Source organism: Lotus japonicus, chromosome 4, assembly GCF_012489685.1.
Source record: "Lotus japonicus ecotype B-129 chromosome 4, LjGifu_v1.2".
NCBI lineage: Eukaryota > Viridiplantae > Streptophyta > Magnoliopsida > Fabales > Fabaceae > Lotus > Lotus japonicus.
This window is the reverse complement of record NC_080044.1, coordinates 23965425-23980701: the sequence shown is the minus strand read 5'-3', so window position 1 is coordinate 23980701 and position 15277 is coordinate 23965425. Positions and strand designations below refer to the sequence as shown.

The window sequence follows — 15277 nt, the reverse complement described above, 5'->3', positions numbered from 1 at the left end:
ATCAATTAATGTTGAGTCTAGAAAGACGACTATGAACCTTGTCTTTACCATTCCAGTTATATAGCAAACCAGACTGAACCAGGATTCATGCTAACTAAGTGAGCAATCTCAAGCTCAAGCTCAAGAGAACTTGCTTCAGCTCTAAGAAAACCGATTAATGTGTGCATATAGCCATAGACTATATATATTTGTATGAGATCACCCCAAGGCCTGTATACTAAAATAACTGCAACAAGCACTCCTTCTCTACAATTTATCAGAATACTCATTAAGTAAATGAAAAAACCACCAAGGAAGACATGGGAAAAGGATACAAAACAGAAGAGTCCTAATCTTCAAATTACTCATATTTAGGAATTAGGAAGTCAAATTATTTGAAAATGCTCTTCCTCTCTTATAAGCTATCTTCATGTTTCACCATTTTTTTTCACTTCATACTATATTTTATTCTTATTTCTTTGAAAAGTTTGGATTGACATGCCTTCTTATCATAACTAAGATCCGAGTAATGATATATACACACCTCTTTTTTTAAACACTTCATCTCCACCTCTTTTTATTTCTGTCTCTCTCTTCTTATCATCTATCACATCTCATACTTTCTCTCTCTTACTTTTTCTTTTCTTCCTATCTCTCTCCTCATTTCACCTCTCCACCTCAAAAGAGAGGTGTGTATGAAACTTTATCCCAAATCCCTAAGTTCCCCCCCTCGGTCTTAGGGGTGTGGGTTAAAATTGTTTTCTTCATTTTATTAAGCTTCGAAAGATTAAAATGTCATGTGGGCAACAACCATGTCACCCTTCGTCTGCTAACTCACGTTTTTTGTAACGAAAATTAACTGCAAAGATTAAAATCACATACTCACTCCGTTCCTTATTAACCGTACACTTTGAAGGAAAAATTGTGTTCCTATATACCCACTTAAAGTTTCAAGAGAGCATTAATTGATGTTTTTCCAAGAAATGCCCTTCCAGAAACAATAAATGAAGAAAGATAAAATACATTCTAAAGGGTTATAGAGGAAAATAAATAATACTTTTAAGAAAATCAACACAATTAATTGTCTTCCTTAATTTGTGTGAACGTTCTCTTCCTGAACAGATAAATAGGAACGGATGAAGTATATCTTTGCAAATAAGAACTAAAACTACCATAGAAATAAAAAAGGTAGAAACCAATACAAAGAAGCCATATTGTGTAGGGACTAAAAACATCTACACAAATATAAAACAAAAACAAAAGCATCGACCCTAGAACAGAACCAATATAACAAGAAGAATCTAAAACGTTCCTCGGCATGTCTACACTCTTAGATTTTGATCTTCTTAGTGAAGGGAAAATTGATGGAGAAAAATCATCCTGATTAGTGATCACTAGCAAGCTGCTTTGGCTCCTCATGTTCAAACTTTCCCCTTTGACATCAACACGAGTGTATATGCGGCTTCTTGCATAAGAGGATCAACTTCTTCAAACCCTTTTGATTCCAAACAAGAATTTTCTTTGAAGCTGGATAAGCTGCTTCTGCTGAATCTGGGGCTTCTTTTACGAGACACAGGCCATCTCAAAGGAGATTCAATTCCTGATTTCCTGACACTTTGAGCTGAATGAACCCTCATGTGACCGCACAAAGACTTGTTGGAAGGGAAGGTTTTTCTGCAAAGGGAACAAGTGTGTTTGCTACTGCAGTTGTTGTTGTGATCCTTATTCCTTTTGGAGAGGGAGTGCACTCTCATGTGTCCACTGAGAGCATTAACAGAGATAAAGCCTTTGTTGCAGATATGGCACAAGTAAGGTTGTTGCTCAATGTTGTTGTTAATGGCATTGGCTGCTATAGTAGGAGCCGTAGGACCTTTGATCTTGATGCGTAAGCGTGTTCCAGGTGAAACATCTCCACTTTGGTTGGTCATGTTGCTGTTCTCATGTGAAATTTCAGAGCAACTATGATCCTTGTTCTTCCCTTTCCATGAAAATAGAGCATGGTTATCTTCCTCCATCGGTTTCTTGATTTCTTCCATCAAAGAGTTGGTAGCTTTGTATTATCATTTATCATGACTAAGTTGTTTAGATTGATTTAGTTAGTTAGGATTTAAAAATATATAGTGAAAAAAAAATTCACTCAATTATATGACTAATAAAAATCTTTTGAAAATTAGAATATCTTATCAAAACAACTTAAACTGGTGTTCTAATATTTTAATTATCTCCCCCTTAAAAATTGCCTTGGTGGGTTTTATAATATGAGGCTTTAGATTCATTTAGTTTGTTAGGGTTAACGATGAAATTATTATTTATCGTAACTGTTATTTAGATTGACCTTCAAAAAAAAGTTTTTTAGATTGATTTAGTTAGTTAGGATTTAAAAATATATAGTGTAATTTTTTTTTTCAGAATTATATGACCAATAAAAATCTTTTGAAAATTAGAATATCTTATCAAAACAACTTAAACAGTTGGTGAAATAACTGGTGTTTTATTAGGATTAGAGTTGTGAAATACAATACCCGTGCCCACCTGAATAGCGTTTCTATCACAAAGCCTATTTGAATTCCATTAATCTTGCGACTGCACATCCAATAATTCCATTGATTACAGTTAGAGCAAAACATTTTTTATTTTATTTTTTAACGTTAGAGCAAAACATGTTAAGTAGCATATAAAGGGGTGTTCTACTAGGATTACAGTTGTTAAAATTGGACGCGTATCACCCTGAATTTTTGTTTTTGAATTGAAAAGAAACCTATTTGGATTCCATTAAAATGAGAGAAAAATACGCCATTAATCTTTCCTAGACATCCAATAATTACATAATTTTGATCATTAGTAGCATGTGCTGATGAAATTATCATATCATTATCAGGAATAAGTAAGGGGTGACACAAAGTGGTAAATGTTTATTTCCTTAAGGGATTTCGCCTAGGTTTTTTGCTCGGGTTCAATCCCCCCTGAAGTAAAAAATAATACCTTTGTGGTCAGGGACATCCCTACCGTATCCCGAGTCATATTGGTCACGTGTAACTCATTTCCCCCGTGTAGACTGGTGGCCAAAGTACTAAAAAAAATAGTGAAAATTAGGTATCTATAAAGCATGACTTGCCAATTGTAGTCCTTGTTGAATGTTTTAAAATTAAGTTAATTAAAAATACAAATTAAAAGGAAATTTTTTAAAAATTAAAAATGTGAAATTCATTTTTAAAATGTATATATGTAAAAGCGAAAACATTTTAAAATATAAGCACATTCATAATTCCTACAAAAAAAAATAAGCACATTCATCATTCGTTTAAAATAATTTTAATTTAGTTTTCAAAAAAAATAATTTTAATTTCAAATTAAAAATCAACATTTATAATTCTATGAGATATCGTATTAAAAATCCAACTATGACTCAAGCTAGCTGCAGCTGGCGGGTGTGGAGATTGCATCCGGCGCTTGTTGTGTCCTTGCTTTGCTAGGACGTTTTATTAAACTCTAGTTTTAACTAGGGGTGCACATGGGTTGGGTTGGATGAATTTTGGTCAAAATAAAATCCGAACCGATCAAAATTGTCTGGGTTGGGTTGGGTTGGATTTCACGAATTTCTTCTTCGGACCCAATCCGAACCAACCCGACGAAGTTTGGATTGAGTTAGATGGATTTATTGGGTCACTATATTAAAATAATAATATATCTGAAATATTAAAAAAACCTTGCAAAAATTATTATAAATTCAGAAAAAGTTATAAAAAATACTAAATATGTTATAATACTAAATAGCATGAAAAAGACATAAAAAGTTATAGAAATAATACCAAATAAATGACATATAGCCAAATATCATGAAAACATAAAACTTCATTACCAAATGACATGAAACAATCTATTATAAATAGTATCAAAAAAGTGAAAAACAACACTAAATGGCATGCCATGACACTTAGAACTTAAATTTCTTCAACATGTCAAATAACTATATATAAACATGTAACAAATAACTACGAACAAATACTCTAAGTTCAAATATGACAAATAACTACAAATACTTAAGTCTCAAAGTTTCAAAAAGTCATCACTCCGACACTAGCACTCCAAGTATGAGTAAAATTATAAAAATTATTATTATATGTATGGATTATGGGTTGGGTTGGGTTGGATGGATTTGAACTGAATCCGAAATCCGATCCGAACTTAGTTGGGTTGTAGTAAAATTCATCCGACTAACCCGATTGCCCGATCCAACCCGCATTTTTTCTATTGGATCGGATTGGGTTGGGCGGGTTCATTGGATTTACCCGGCCCATGTTCACCCCTAGTTTTAACTCTTAAACTCTTACGAGTTTACGATCCTATGTAATCAAAACGAGTTAAATCGCAGTAAACTCTTTTTTTTATAAATTTCGGTAAACTCGATAAACTCAGCTCGCGAGTTTACCAAAAAAAGGAGAAAATCATTTATTTATCAAAATTACAAATTTCATGACAAAGTCTTTGCAATACTATTTTTATTATTCACAAATCAATCCTGCTTTGTGTCTCTTTTCCTCTTTTCTCTAACATTTCTTTTTTTATTATTTTGTTATTTAAGCACATATTTTTTATTTTATTAGTTTTTTCACCATTATTGTGATTTTATAACTTATAAGTATTATTTTGGCATGAGGTAACCACTTACGAGTTTACGAGTCGAGTTCACGAGTCGAGTTTACGGGCACTCAACGAGTTTACGTAAACTCTCGAGTTTGACAACCTTGAGATTAGTTTGTTTCTTTGTTTATCTTCCATTTGTAACAAAAAAAAAAGTAAGCACATTCATAATTCGTTTAAAATAATTTTAATTTCAAATTCAAAATCAACATTTATAATTCTATGAGATATGGGATTAAAAATCCAATTATTATCAGTAAAGTGTATTTTAACTTAACCCAAAAAAAAAAAACTTGGCCAACATATTTATTACGTGTTACCCAAGTTATTAACACAACCGATAGTCATGAGATTAATCTCTCGCCTTACTGTTAACGTACTACACAGTAAGAGGCTGGCCTGTGAGTTTTTTCTATTGAGTTGAGAATCAAACCCCAACTACTTGCTTTTTAATTGACAAAGTGTTGAACACTAGGTCAATCCACTTGATTAATTTTGTGAGGCCCAAGTTTTTAAGTTTGGAATAAACCGAATAAAATTCCTTTTCACGATTAATTTGATGTAACGTAGAGGAAAACCTGAACAAGTGTTTATTGAATGGAATAAATTTATGAAGGAGAAAGTTCAGGAAAAAGCTAAGGATCGTATCAAAGTCGATAAAAGTTATAGCACGATTAGTACTCGCTTAAACCTAGGTCAAAAACGCTAGTAAATAGCTAATTTACTCTTTAAGACACGATGGAAACTAATTCCAAAAATCTTCAGAGAAATGTTAGAACTTCTCTTATTCGTCTATAAACAAGCGTTTCGATACGAAACCCTGGAATGTACGAACGTCAAATTCCAATACTCGGAAGTTTGCCGAAACCAAAACCCTGATAGTTCAAAAACCCTAAAATCAACGGACGATGAAGACTTTTTCTATTCGGAGCTTCAAACGAAGATTCCACACGCTTACGCCTATTTCTCCCGATATTCCTAATCTTTCTTCAGAACGAAGTTTTCTCATCCGACATCAACTGCAAAAAGTAGTTTTTCGGGTAAAATCGATTTACACCGACTTTTGATCGTTTGGTTAAATTCCAAGAAACCTGTTTTAAGTTCTGGAATTCTGTCGCCAGAACCTATCTTAGAATTCTCCGAGGAATACGCAGGAAAAATCGAAATCGCGAAATTTTCATTTTTCCAAATTTTCCAAAACCTATAAATAGCAAGAAAATGAAAATTTTTTCAAAAACTCACCATTTTCTTCCCTTGAACCCGCGAGCACCCAAGGAGGAGGAGGAGAAAAAGTTTTTCGCCGTTTCTTGCCTGATCGTTGCACCGTTCGTTGCTACGCGTAGACCTCGAGGTATAGATGTTATTCCTTACTTCGGATCGTCAATTCTGTCGCTTTTCTCTATGCCTTTCTATGCTCAAAGTTTTGAGCTTTTTTTAAAACTGTCCAAATAACTTGATTTCAGTGTCTAAACTTGTTGCCTACATGCCCAAGAGCATGAATATCCGGTTGTTTTCTGCTGAATCTCGCCGAATTGCCGCCGAGTTTCAGTTCTGCTTGAAAAACCCATTTTGAGGCAAAGTTTCGTTCTTTCGGCTTAAAACTCTCGACTTAGCTTAGTGCTAGTAGGATTAGTCGTCATAAACATCGTTGGTGACGTCCCCATCCAATTTGTTTTTCGAAATTCCAATTTTGAAATTCTGAGCTGAAAATATTGACCAAAATACCCATGCGACAGTTTTCGACCCGATAATTTTTCTGAGAGTTTCCTTGGCCTAGATATCGCCTAAGAATACCTAGGAATTAAATTAGATCGAAGAAAAAGTTCGGGAAGCCCTATTTTGATAATGGCCGAAACTTATATGCCATGGTACCGTGTCCAAAAATATTTTTTGGGTCTGTATGACCTGAGTTATAGCGTAGCTCTCTCCGTTGTCGAAATTTTGGCTTTGGTTTCGTGTCATTCCGAGTTCTGTAGCTCGAGTTATGCACGTTTTAGCGAATAAAGTGTTTTTGTACAAAACTTGAATCGAGTCAAAACTCATCCATTCGGGAAAATCCTTTCCATTCGTGCCTAAATGTGGTACTCTGAAGCTCCTTGAGCTTTGTCTAATGTTAGTTAGTATTGTTTCGAGTGTATCGACTTATTTTGATTGATTTTGCTTTGTTTGCTCTAAGGTTCGTTTGTGGAAACCTTAGACTTGACTGAGCAAGCTTGGGAGTGTGACTTACACTGTGATTCTGGAAGAACTAGAGGTAAGGGCAACTTACACTGCTAGCTAATGCTTTAGGCGTCGATAACTTCGACTTGCTTATTTATGTTTCTTTATCGCTTTGACTGGAGAAAATGTTTTGAGGCTTCGGCCGTGTGAAACTAATATGAGACGTGTGTCTCCATTTTCTGAGAGGCTTCGGTCGTTTACTGGTTTCCGTCTTACTGCTTCCTAGTGGATAGGACAGGGTTATGTTTTACCGCAATTACTTGATTCACATGCCATACTTGCTAAGTGGTTAAATGGTTAATCTTAGGCTATGTGAATACTTGTGCGCATTATTTTGGAACATGCAATTGTTATTGGAATATGCTGACCATATAGTGCAATTTATATTGTTTATTCGTGGACTACCAAAATGTGAGGAATAACGGTTAGTTATGCCCCGTTGGTGGCGAATTCTTAAGGGTTTATCTCGACAAGACGAACTGAGGTTCAGACTCTTGTCTCCTTTTGTAGTTTCAAGACCTTCTCATGGGATTTCGGGGATATCGGGATCTTTTGAACTTATAGTTTCGGAAAGAAAATATTTTCATGAGAAATTCCATAATGCTTTAAACAACATTCAAACTCTTCTAATTAAATGTTAAGGATCTCAAATGAACTCCTAGGATTTGGATATTAGTTTTGGACAATGAGAAGTGTCGCCGAATCGAAGTTTTGGGGAAGCTCAAAAGTTTCTGAGTATGCTTATACTTTTCCGCTCGATGAGCAGTTTATTTATTCGACTATCTAAAGGATAAGTCAGGGAGCTATAGGTTTCCAAGTACATTGTTACTCTTCGCTCGCTGAGCAGTTTTGACCATCGAATTAGGTGAGTCAGATGACTCGAGAAGTCATCCAGGGTGATTGCACTCCTTTTATAGTTATCTGTCTTTTGTCGCAGAAACAGTATATACCTTCGGGTACAGTATATACCTTCGGGTACAGTATATGCCTTCGGGTACTGTATATGCCTTCGGGTACAGTATATACCTTCGGGTACAGTATATGCCTTCGGGTAACTCGGGCATTCGATGGGGGATATGATCGACCATATGGTTAGGATCGACCTGTTGATTGTCAGGCATAGCGGAGGGAAAAGTCGACCCACAGGGTTAGGACTGATCCGGCTATGTCAAGGTTGTAAGTGACACTCGAGGGTTATGGTCGACACGATGCCAGTGTTAGGACCGACTCGATCGTGCCCAACCTACTTCTTCCGGAACCTTTTGAATTGACGTTGCATTGACATATCATGCACTCTAACTATATTTGTTGAGATCTTGATGATTTGATGTTGATAAACATCGTTATGTGTTTTGGATGATTTGATGTTAATAAACATCGTTATGTGTTTTGATAATTGAATCGTAATAGAGATTTGATAACATGCTATGTATATACCTTAGGGTAGACAATGCAGAACTTATATGTATATATATATACAACATATATATATACCCCCTTATACTTTACCTTTTGTCTTGTATTCATTATACTATATTCTGTAAGTTGACCCTTGCGCGTGCTACCTGTGTGTGGGGGGCTATGTATGCCCTTTTTGTCAGATGCCGTTGACGGATTGTTTCGTGATGCTTCGTCATTCGGGGAGGACCCGGAGCGAAATGACTACTATTGAGCCTTCGACGTGGACCCGGACTTCATGCAGGATCGGATGAGGGTCGATGCTAGGGGTGTAGTATATCGGGTTTCGTTGTCATAGCTCTGATTTTCATTTCTTAATTTGGGGCAGGGTAGGTCCCCGACTATTAGCTTTTTGTGTGATTCTCTTCCATGAGGATCACAGGGAGTTTGTCGGACGTAGGAGGTCTTTTGAAAGCCGTTCTGGCCTGAATTGCTTTCTTGGATGATTGTATTTATAAAACTTATGACTCTGACTATGGGTCACACTTATTTGCCTGCGGGCACTACTTTCAGTTACTTGATGTTACTTTCCGTCACTTGAGGACACTCGTGACGATGTTTTAAGTTGCAGCGAGGGTTGTACTTATACTGTATATTAGTCGCTGTTAATCGCGATTGGGTTGAGTCTTTATTTCGACAAGTCATTTTATTTAATCAAAACGAAAAAAAAAATACCTGCTTTTCCGCTTTATTTTATTTTTGAGTTACTAAAGTGACGCCACTGAAATCGGGGTGTAACAAATTTAACTAGAAAATACCTCATATGTCACAGGTACTTCTATATAAACATAAACTAGTAAGTAGCTCGTTGAACGCACAAGAATTTTCTTTGAAGCTGGATAAGCTGCTTCTGCTGAATCTGGATAGTTAGTTAGGATTTAAAAAGAGTGCAAAAAAAAACTTGTCAGAATTATATGACCAATAAAAATCTTTTGAAAATAGATTTGTATCTTATCAAAACAACTTAAACTGGAGTATTACAGTTGTGAAAATTAATTATCAGAAAGATCGAAATCAGATAAGTTTTTTTTTATAAGCCAAAATATTGTATTCACACTTAGTAAAGGGGTGTTAAACCCAAATACAAAGAAAAAAAAATGCAATAGCCAAATAAGCTTCCAGCAAAAACCAAACAAAACTATCCATCTAGAAGGCTCAACACGCACAAAACATGAAAGCCTTAACACAGTAAATAAATGGCCCCAACAATCAAACCCTAAACCAGCCCAAGAGAATCACAAACAAATAATCATGACCCATCCCAATAAAATAAGCCCAACCAGTAGGTCCTCACAAAGCAATAAAACGCCATGGCACTAACAAGCCAAATTGAAAATGCTTCTTCAACCGGTTCCTGTACTATTCCCACAGCACTACATCGAGCACACACATCATTGGATTTGTTGACCATTCAAAAAGAGAATATTCAAACCCTTTCATATTTGCTCTATTTAACTGCCAAGACCTCCATTTTACCAGCTTCAATGCACAAGTCCAACAAACATTTTCTCCCCTAAACATCATTCCATTTCTAATCCCCAAATTGTCCAAGTAATATCTAACCAAATAAACAAAAGTACCAGATGTTGAGACTCATTCCACCCAAACTTAAATTGAAGAAAATGATCGCGAATTGAAGCAGGCAGCACTGTTTGGAATCCCAACCAATTATAACACTGCATCCACAATCCCCAATAGCAATTACAAGTAAGCAAGAGGTGGGAAACAGATTCCTCATTTGCCAAACAAAACCAACTCAAAGCTGCTTCTTTATTTAAAATAACTCTGCGCCTCACCAATTATCCATGGTTGGAACCCTCAAGAAAACATCTCCAAGCGAAGGCCTTCACAGTAGACGGAGCAAGGATTTCCATACAAGCTTGAGAGCCAAATTTGGTACGGCCAAGGCATGTTCCTATAAGAAAGCATAAGCTGAGCGTACTGTGTAAGTTAAGTAGCACAAACTAACTGGTGTTTTACTAGGATTACAAATGTGAAATACTACACGCGTGCTGGTGTTTACAATTATAAGTAAATGTTAGTGGTTAGAAATGTTAGTAAATTATCAAATTATCATGTGATAAATGATAATTTCATCGCTCACCCTAATTAACTAAATCAATCCAAAGCCTCATTTTGTAAGGCAATTTTTAAGGAGGAGAAAATAAATTTATTAGGATTAGCTTCTCTTCTTGGTGTTAAACCAAATTCTTGGTGTTAATTTAGAATGTGCCGATGAATTTTTTTTTTGAAATGGCCAATGGAATTAGTATTATCATGAATAAGTTTTTTTTTTGAAATTTATCGTGAATAAGTTATTTAGATTGATACTTAAAAAAATTATTTAGATTGATTGAGTTAGTTAACACTCTTAAGGTGAGAGATTAGTTTTACAACTATTAATCGTGGAATATCCTCATAAAGACAAAAAAAAATTAATTTAGTTATTTAAAATATATATTTCAAGTTAGGTATAAAGCATTAATTGCAAACTCTTGTATCAACAATGTCTAGCATAGTTGGTAAATAATTTTGCTACTTAAACGTCTAGTCTAATATCAGTAAATAGTTGTGTTGCTTAGTTGTCGATTTCTGATCCGTATGTATAGATAAGAATTTGTTGGGAGAGACGGACATTTAACATAATTTAAGAGTCTCAGGAGATTAGTCATCACATGCATCGGCACCCGGAACACTTATATGTAAGCATAAACATTAAACTTATTTATTTGAAACTAATTCAATTTCTGAAAAAACAAATTAATGACAAAAAAAATAATGAACGGGAATAAAAGACAACGAAATTACAAAGCTAACAAATCTCTAACCAAACGAGGCAAAACATAAGTAGCTAGGTGGGGAATCCAACTCTACCATGGGGCACTGCAACTCCGCACCAAGCTCGAGATAATCCACTAGCGCATTAGCTTCACGAAGAACATGATGAATATGAATGTCTCAGTCACACGAGATAAGAAGATGCATGTTCAACAGTGCACTTCCATACACATGGAAGTCGTACCTATTTCGCTTTAGAGCATCCACCAATTCACAGCAATCAGATCCACAAACAATCCGTCTAAAGTTCCTTCTCTAAGCCATCAAAAGGAAAGCTTTCACACACACTATTGAAGGTCATGAGTTGAGATTTATATTTCATACTCTTCCACAGTCGAAGACCACACCAAGTCACTCCATGCATCCATAACTGAATCCCAAAGCGTTCTTAGATGTACAAGCAACTTTCACTTTGCCTTCACATTCTTTGCAATGTGACTGACATAGCAAATATTTTGATGTAGGGAAAACAACAGCTATTGTATTTAATAAAGCGTTGTCTTTGTCAATCACAATCACTTGTGGCCAATTTTCTTTTTTAAGAATTAAGCCCTTCATTTTTCTCAAAGCCCAAATAAAGTCATCCTGCGCTCTGATATCATGTACGCAAAGGCTATAGAGAAATTCATACCGGTTGGCATCATACCAACCATTCCAAGCATAGGAATAATGTACTTGTTAGTCATGTAGACCCTATCAACTACAACTAATGTACGGAAGCTATTGAAAAGTTATATAGCATCAAGATTTGTCCATAAAATATCTCTTAACATATTTGAATCCTCTTGTAGCCTGTGCTAATGAACGTATTTTTCGAGGTCAACAACTTCATCAAATGTTACATTTATGTTAGTGACCCCTTTTAGACCTATGAATTATTTGACAAAAACTGTACACTTGTTGGATGGTAGTCAAGTTTCCCAGATTATGAACTTTCAACGAAAACAACATGTTTCTTGGTGCAACGACATTCTTAGCCATATCTTCAACCAAACTCTATTCGTCATGTGTTATTCGACAAACATATGTGTGACCGACTAATGTCTTTAGTGCTCCATGGTTGTGAATACCACACATAACTTGCTACCACCACCCTCCTTCCACCTTTCTTGGTCTTCCTTTAGTCTGAAAGAACACTCAAATTTTCTAATTTCAGTTGCTTCATACTTGAATGTCAAAGGATCTTTACTCGGCTTGTACAAGATCATCACATGTCGCCAATATGTGTACCACGTCACTCGAATGAACATGCTCAACCTCTAGTTGTTCATCATTCGGAAGCATGTCTACTTCCTCTGACATATTGTGTAGGGCCTAAAAACATATACAATAATATGACTGTACAGTATTCTACACAATATGTCAGAAGTCATATTGTGTAGGGACTAAAAATATATACAAAAATATAAAACAAAAGGATCGATCCTAGAATAAAACCAATTTAACAAGAAGCTAAAACGTTCCAATCAGCATGTCTGTACAGTACTAGCTCTTGGATTTTGATCTTCTTGGAGAGGAAAAAATCAACCTGATCGACCACTGGCAACCTGATTTGGCTCCTCACGTTCGAAATTCCCCCTTTGACATCAACAAGAGTGTATATGCGGCTTCTTGCATAAGAGGATCAACTTCTTGAAACCCATTTAATTCCAAACAAGAAGGACTATCTTTGAATCTGTAGGATAAGCTGCTTGTGCTGAATCTGGGCCTTCTATGAGACACATGCCATCTCAAAGGAGATTCAATTCCTGATTTCCTCACACTTTGAGAATGAACCCTCATGTGACCACACAAGGACTTGTTGGAAGGGAAGGTTTTTCCGCAAAGGGAGCAAGTGTGTTTGCTGCTACTGCCGTTAACGTTGTTGGATTTTGCAATGCAAGAAGAGTCTTTTGTGTCCTTTTGATCTTGCTTTATGGAGAGGGAATGGATTCCCATGTGTCCTCCCAGAGCTTGTCCTGATGTAAACCCTTAGTTGCAAATATGGCACACGTAACAAGGTTGTTGCTCATTCTAAATGGCTGCAGCTATAGTAGGAGCTGTAGGACCTTTGATTTTGATCTTGATGCTTAAGCCCAATCCAGTTGAAGCACTGCCACTTTGGTTGGTGTTGGTGTTACTGTTCTGATGTGAAGTTTCAGAGCTTTGATCTTTCAAAGAGAAAGAGCTGCTATGAATATGATTGACACTGTTGTTGTTCTTGTGATGATGCCCATTATTCCATGAAAATAGAGCAAGATTGTTATCCTCCTCCATCGGTTTCTTGATTTCTTCCATCAAATAGAGTGCAAAGAGGAGATGGAATACAAAGAGCCAGAGTCTCTAACTCTAACTCTGTTTCTCTCTAATCTTGTTTTGGGGTTAACACCAAAGAGAAAGATAGAAGATTAATCTTAAAAGAAGTATTTGGGTTTTCGAAAATGAAGCCCTTGGCATCGGCTAAGGAGATCAAAAGATAATTAGAATAAAATCTTTTCAAAATTATATTTGCCAAAACAAATCTTTTCAAAATTAGATATTTAGAGCAAAACATGTTAAGTAGCATTTAAACTGGTGTTCTACTAGGATTACAGTTGTTAAAATTGGACGCGTATCCCCCTGAATTAAAATGAAACCTATTTGAATTCCATTAAGTGAATAAAAAATACGCCATTAATGTATCCTAAACGTCCGATAATTACATAACTTTGATCATTATTAGCATGTGCCGATGAAATTATCATCATTATCAGGAATAAGTAAAATAGATTCATTCAGTTAGTTAGGATTTAAAAATTGTGAAAATTAGGTACCTATAAAGCATGACTTGCAAATTATAGTCCTTGTTGAATGTTTTAAAATTAAGTTAATTAAAAATACAAATTAAAAGGAAAATTTTGAAAAATTAGAAATGTGAAATTCATTTTTAAAAAGTATATATGTAAAAGAGAAAACATTTCAAAAAATAAGCACATTCATAATTCGTTTAAAATAATTTTAATTTCTAATTAAAAATCAACATTTATTTTTTTTGAAATAAAAAAAAAATCAGCATTTATAATTCTATAAGATATTGGATTAAAAATCTAATTATTATCAATAAAGTGTATTTTGACTTAACCCTTTTTCTAGTTCAAAAAAAAAAACTTAACCCCTTTTCAAAAAAAAAAAACTTTACCAACATACTTTTTACGTGTTATCCTAGTTATCCATACAACCGATAGTCATGAGATTAATCTCTCGCCTCACTGTTAATGTACTACACGGTAGGAGGCTACTCAATGGGTTTTTTTTCCATTCACAAGAGTTGAGAACCAAATCTCAACCACTTGTTTTTTAATTGACGAAGTGTTGAACCACTACGCTAACCCACTTTGGTTTATTTGACTAACAAATACCTCATATGTCATAGATACTTGTAACACCCCATTTTCCGTTATTATGTTATTTATTATTTTATTTTAATTATTATTATGATATATGGTAATTAAGTGGTTTTATCAGATAATTAAGTGATTATGTGATATAGATAAATAAGGGTTTTAGGTTTTAAGTGAGTAGTTGGTGTAAGATCAAGTTTTGATCGGGTAGTACAACTCTATGTTTTGATGATTACAAGTTAACGTTTTAGTATGAACAATTATGGTACTCTAACGTGTTTTCTGAGTGTGCTCTTAACAGGCTCTGACCTTGACATAATCTCACACAAATCAGAAGCATTTTCTTAAAGAGTAATCCTTGCAACGCTTTCGCAATCTCTATGTTCAATCTGAACAGTAGAAAAGCCTCAGAAGATCTGAAGTTAATCAAGCTCTGATATGGACTCAGCTCACTTGAAGTTCTGAAGATCCAGACGTTCTGATAACTCAGACACTCTGAAGGTTCAGAAGCTCTGATGGTTTAGAAGACTCGGAAGATCCAGAAGCTGAAAAGTGGAGACTCTGAAGTGCAGAAGCAAACTGGCTCTAAAGACCAAGTACTTCTCCTCTGAGTTCAGAATCAGAAGGTACAACGGTCAGAGGATCCATGCTTCCCTCTGACTCTGATCAACAAGCTTCACAAGTTCCAACACAAAGCATTCCTCTGATCAGAAGTCAACAAGGTTAAAGGTCACGTCACTATCCAAAGTACAAAAGCAAGTGTACTATCCTGACGACCTAAC

At 35.3% G+C, this 15277-nt stretch overlaps 1 protein-coding gene across 1 annotated transcript; it reads right to left on the bottom strand.

The window, feature by feature from the left end:
* Positions 1-1400: 1400 nt before the first annotated feature.
* Positions 1401-1994, bottom strand: LOC130712512 (zinc finger protein ZAT10-like). The gene has a single exon (XM_057562346.1). It carries the CDS (start codon positions 1992-1994, stop codon positions 1401-1403), a length of 594 nt encoding a protein of 197 aa, XP_057418329.1.
* Between the last annotated feature and the right edge of the window lie 13283 nt (positions 1995-15277).

Excerpts from the sequence above, each read along its gene's own strand:
- LOC130712512 (XM_057562346.1), bottom strand. The coding sequence starts at position 1,994 with ATGGAGGAAGATAACCATGCTCTATTTTCATGGAAAGGGAAGAACAAG.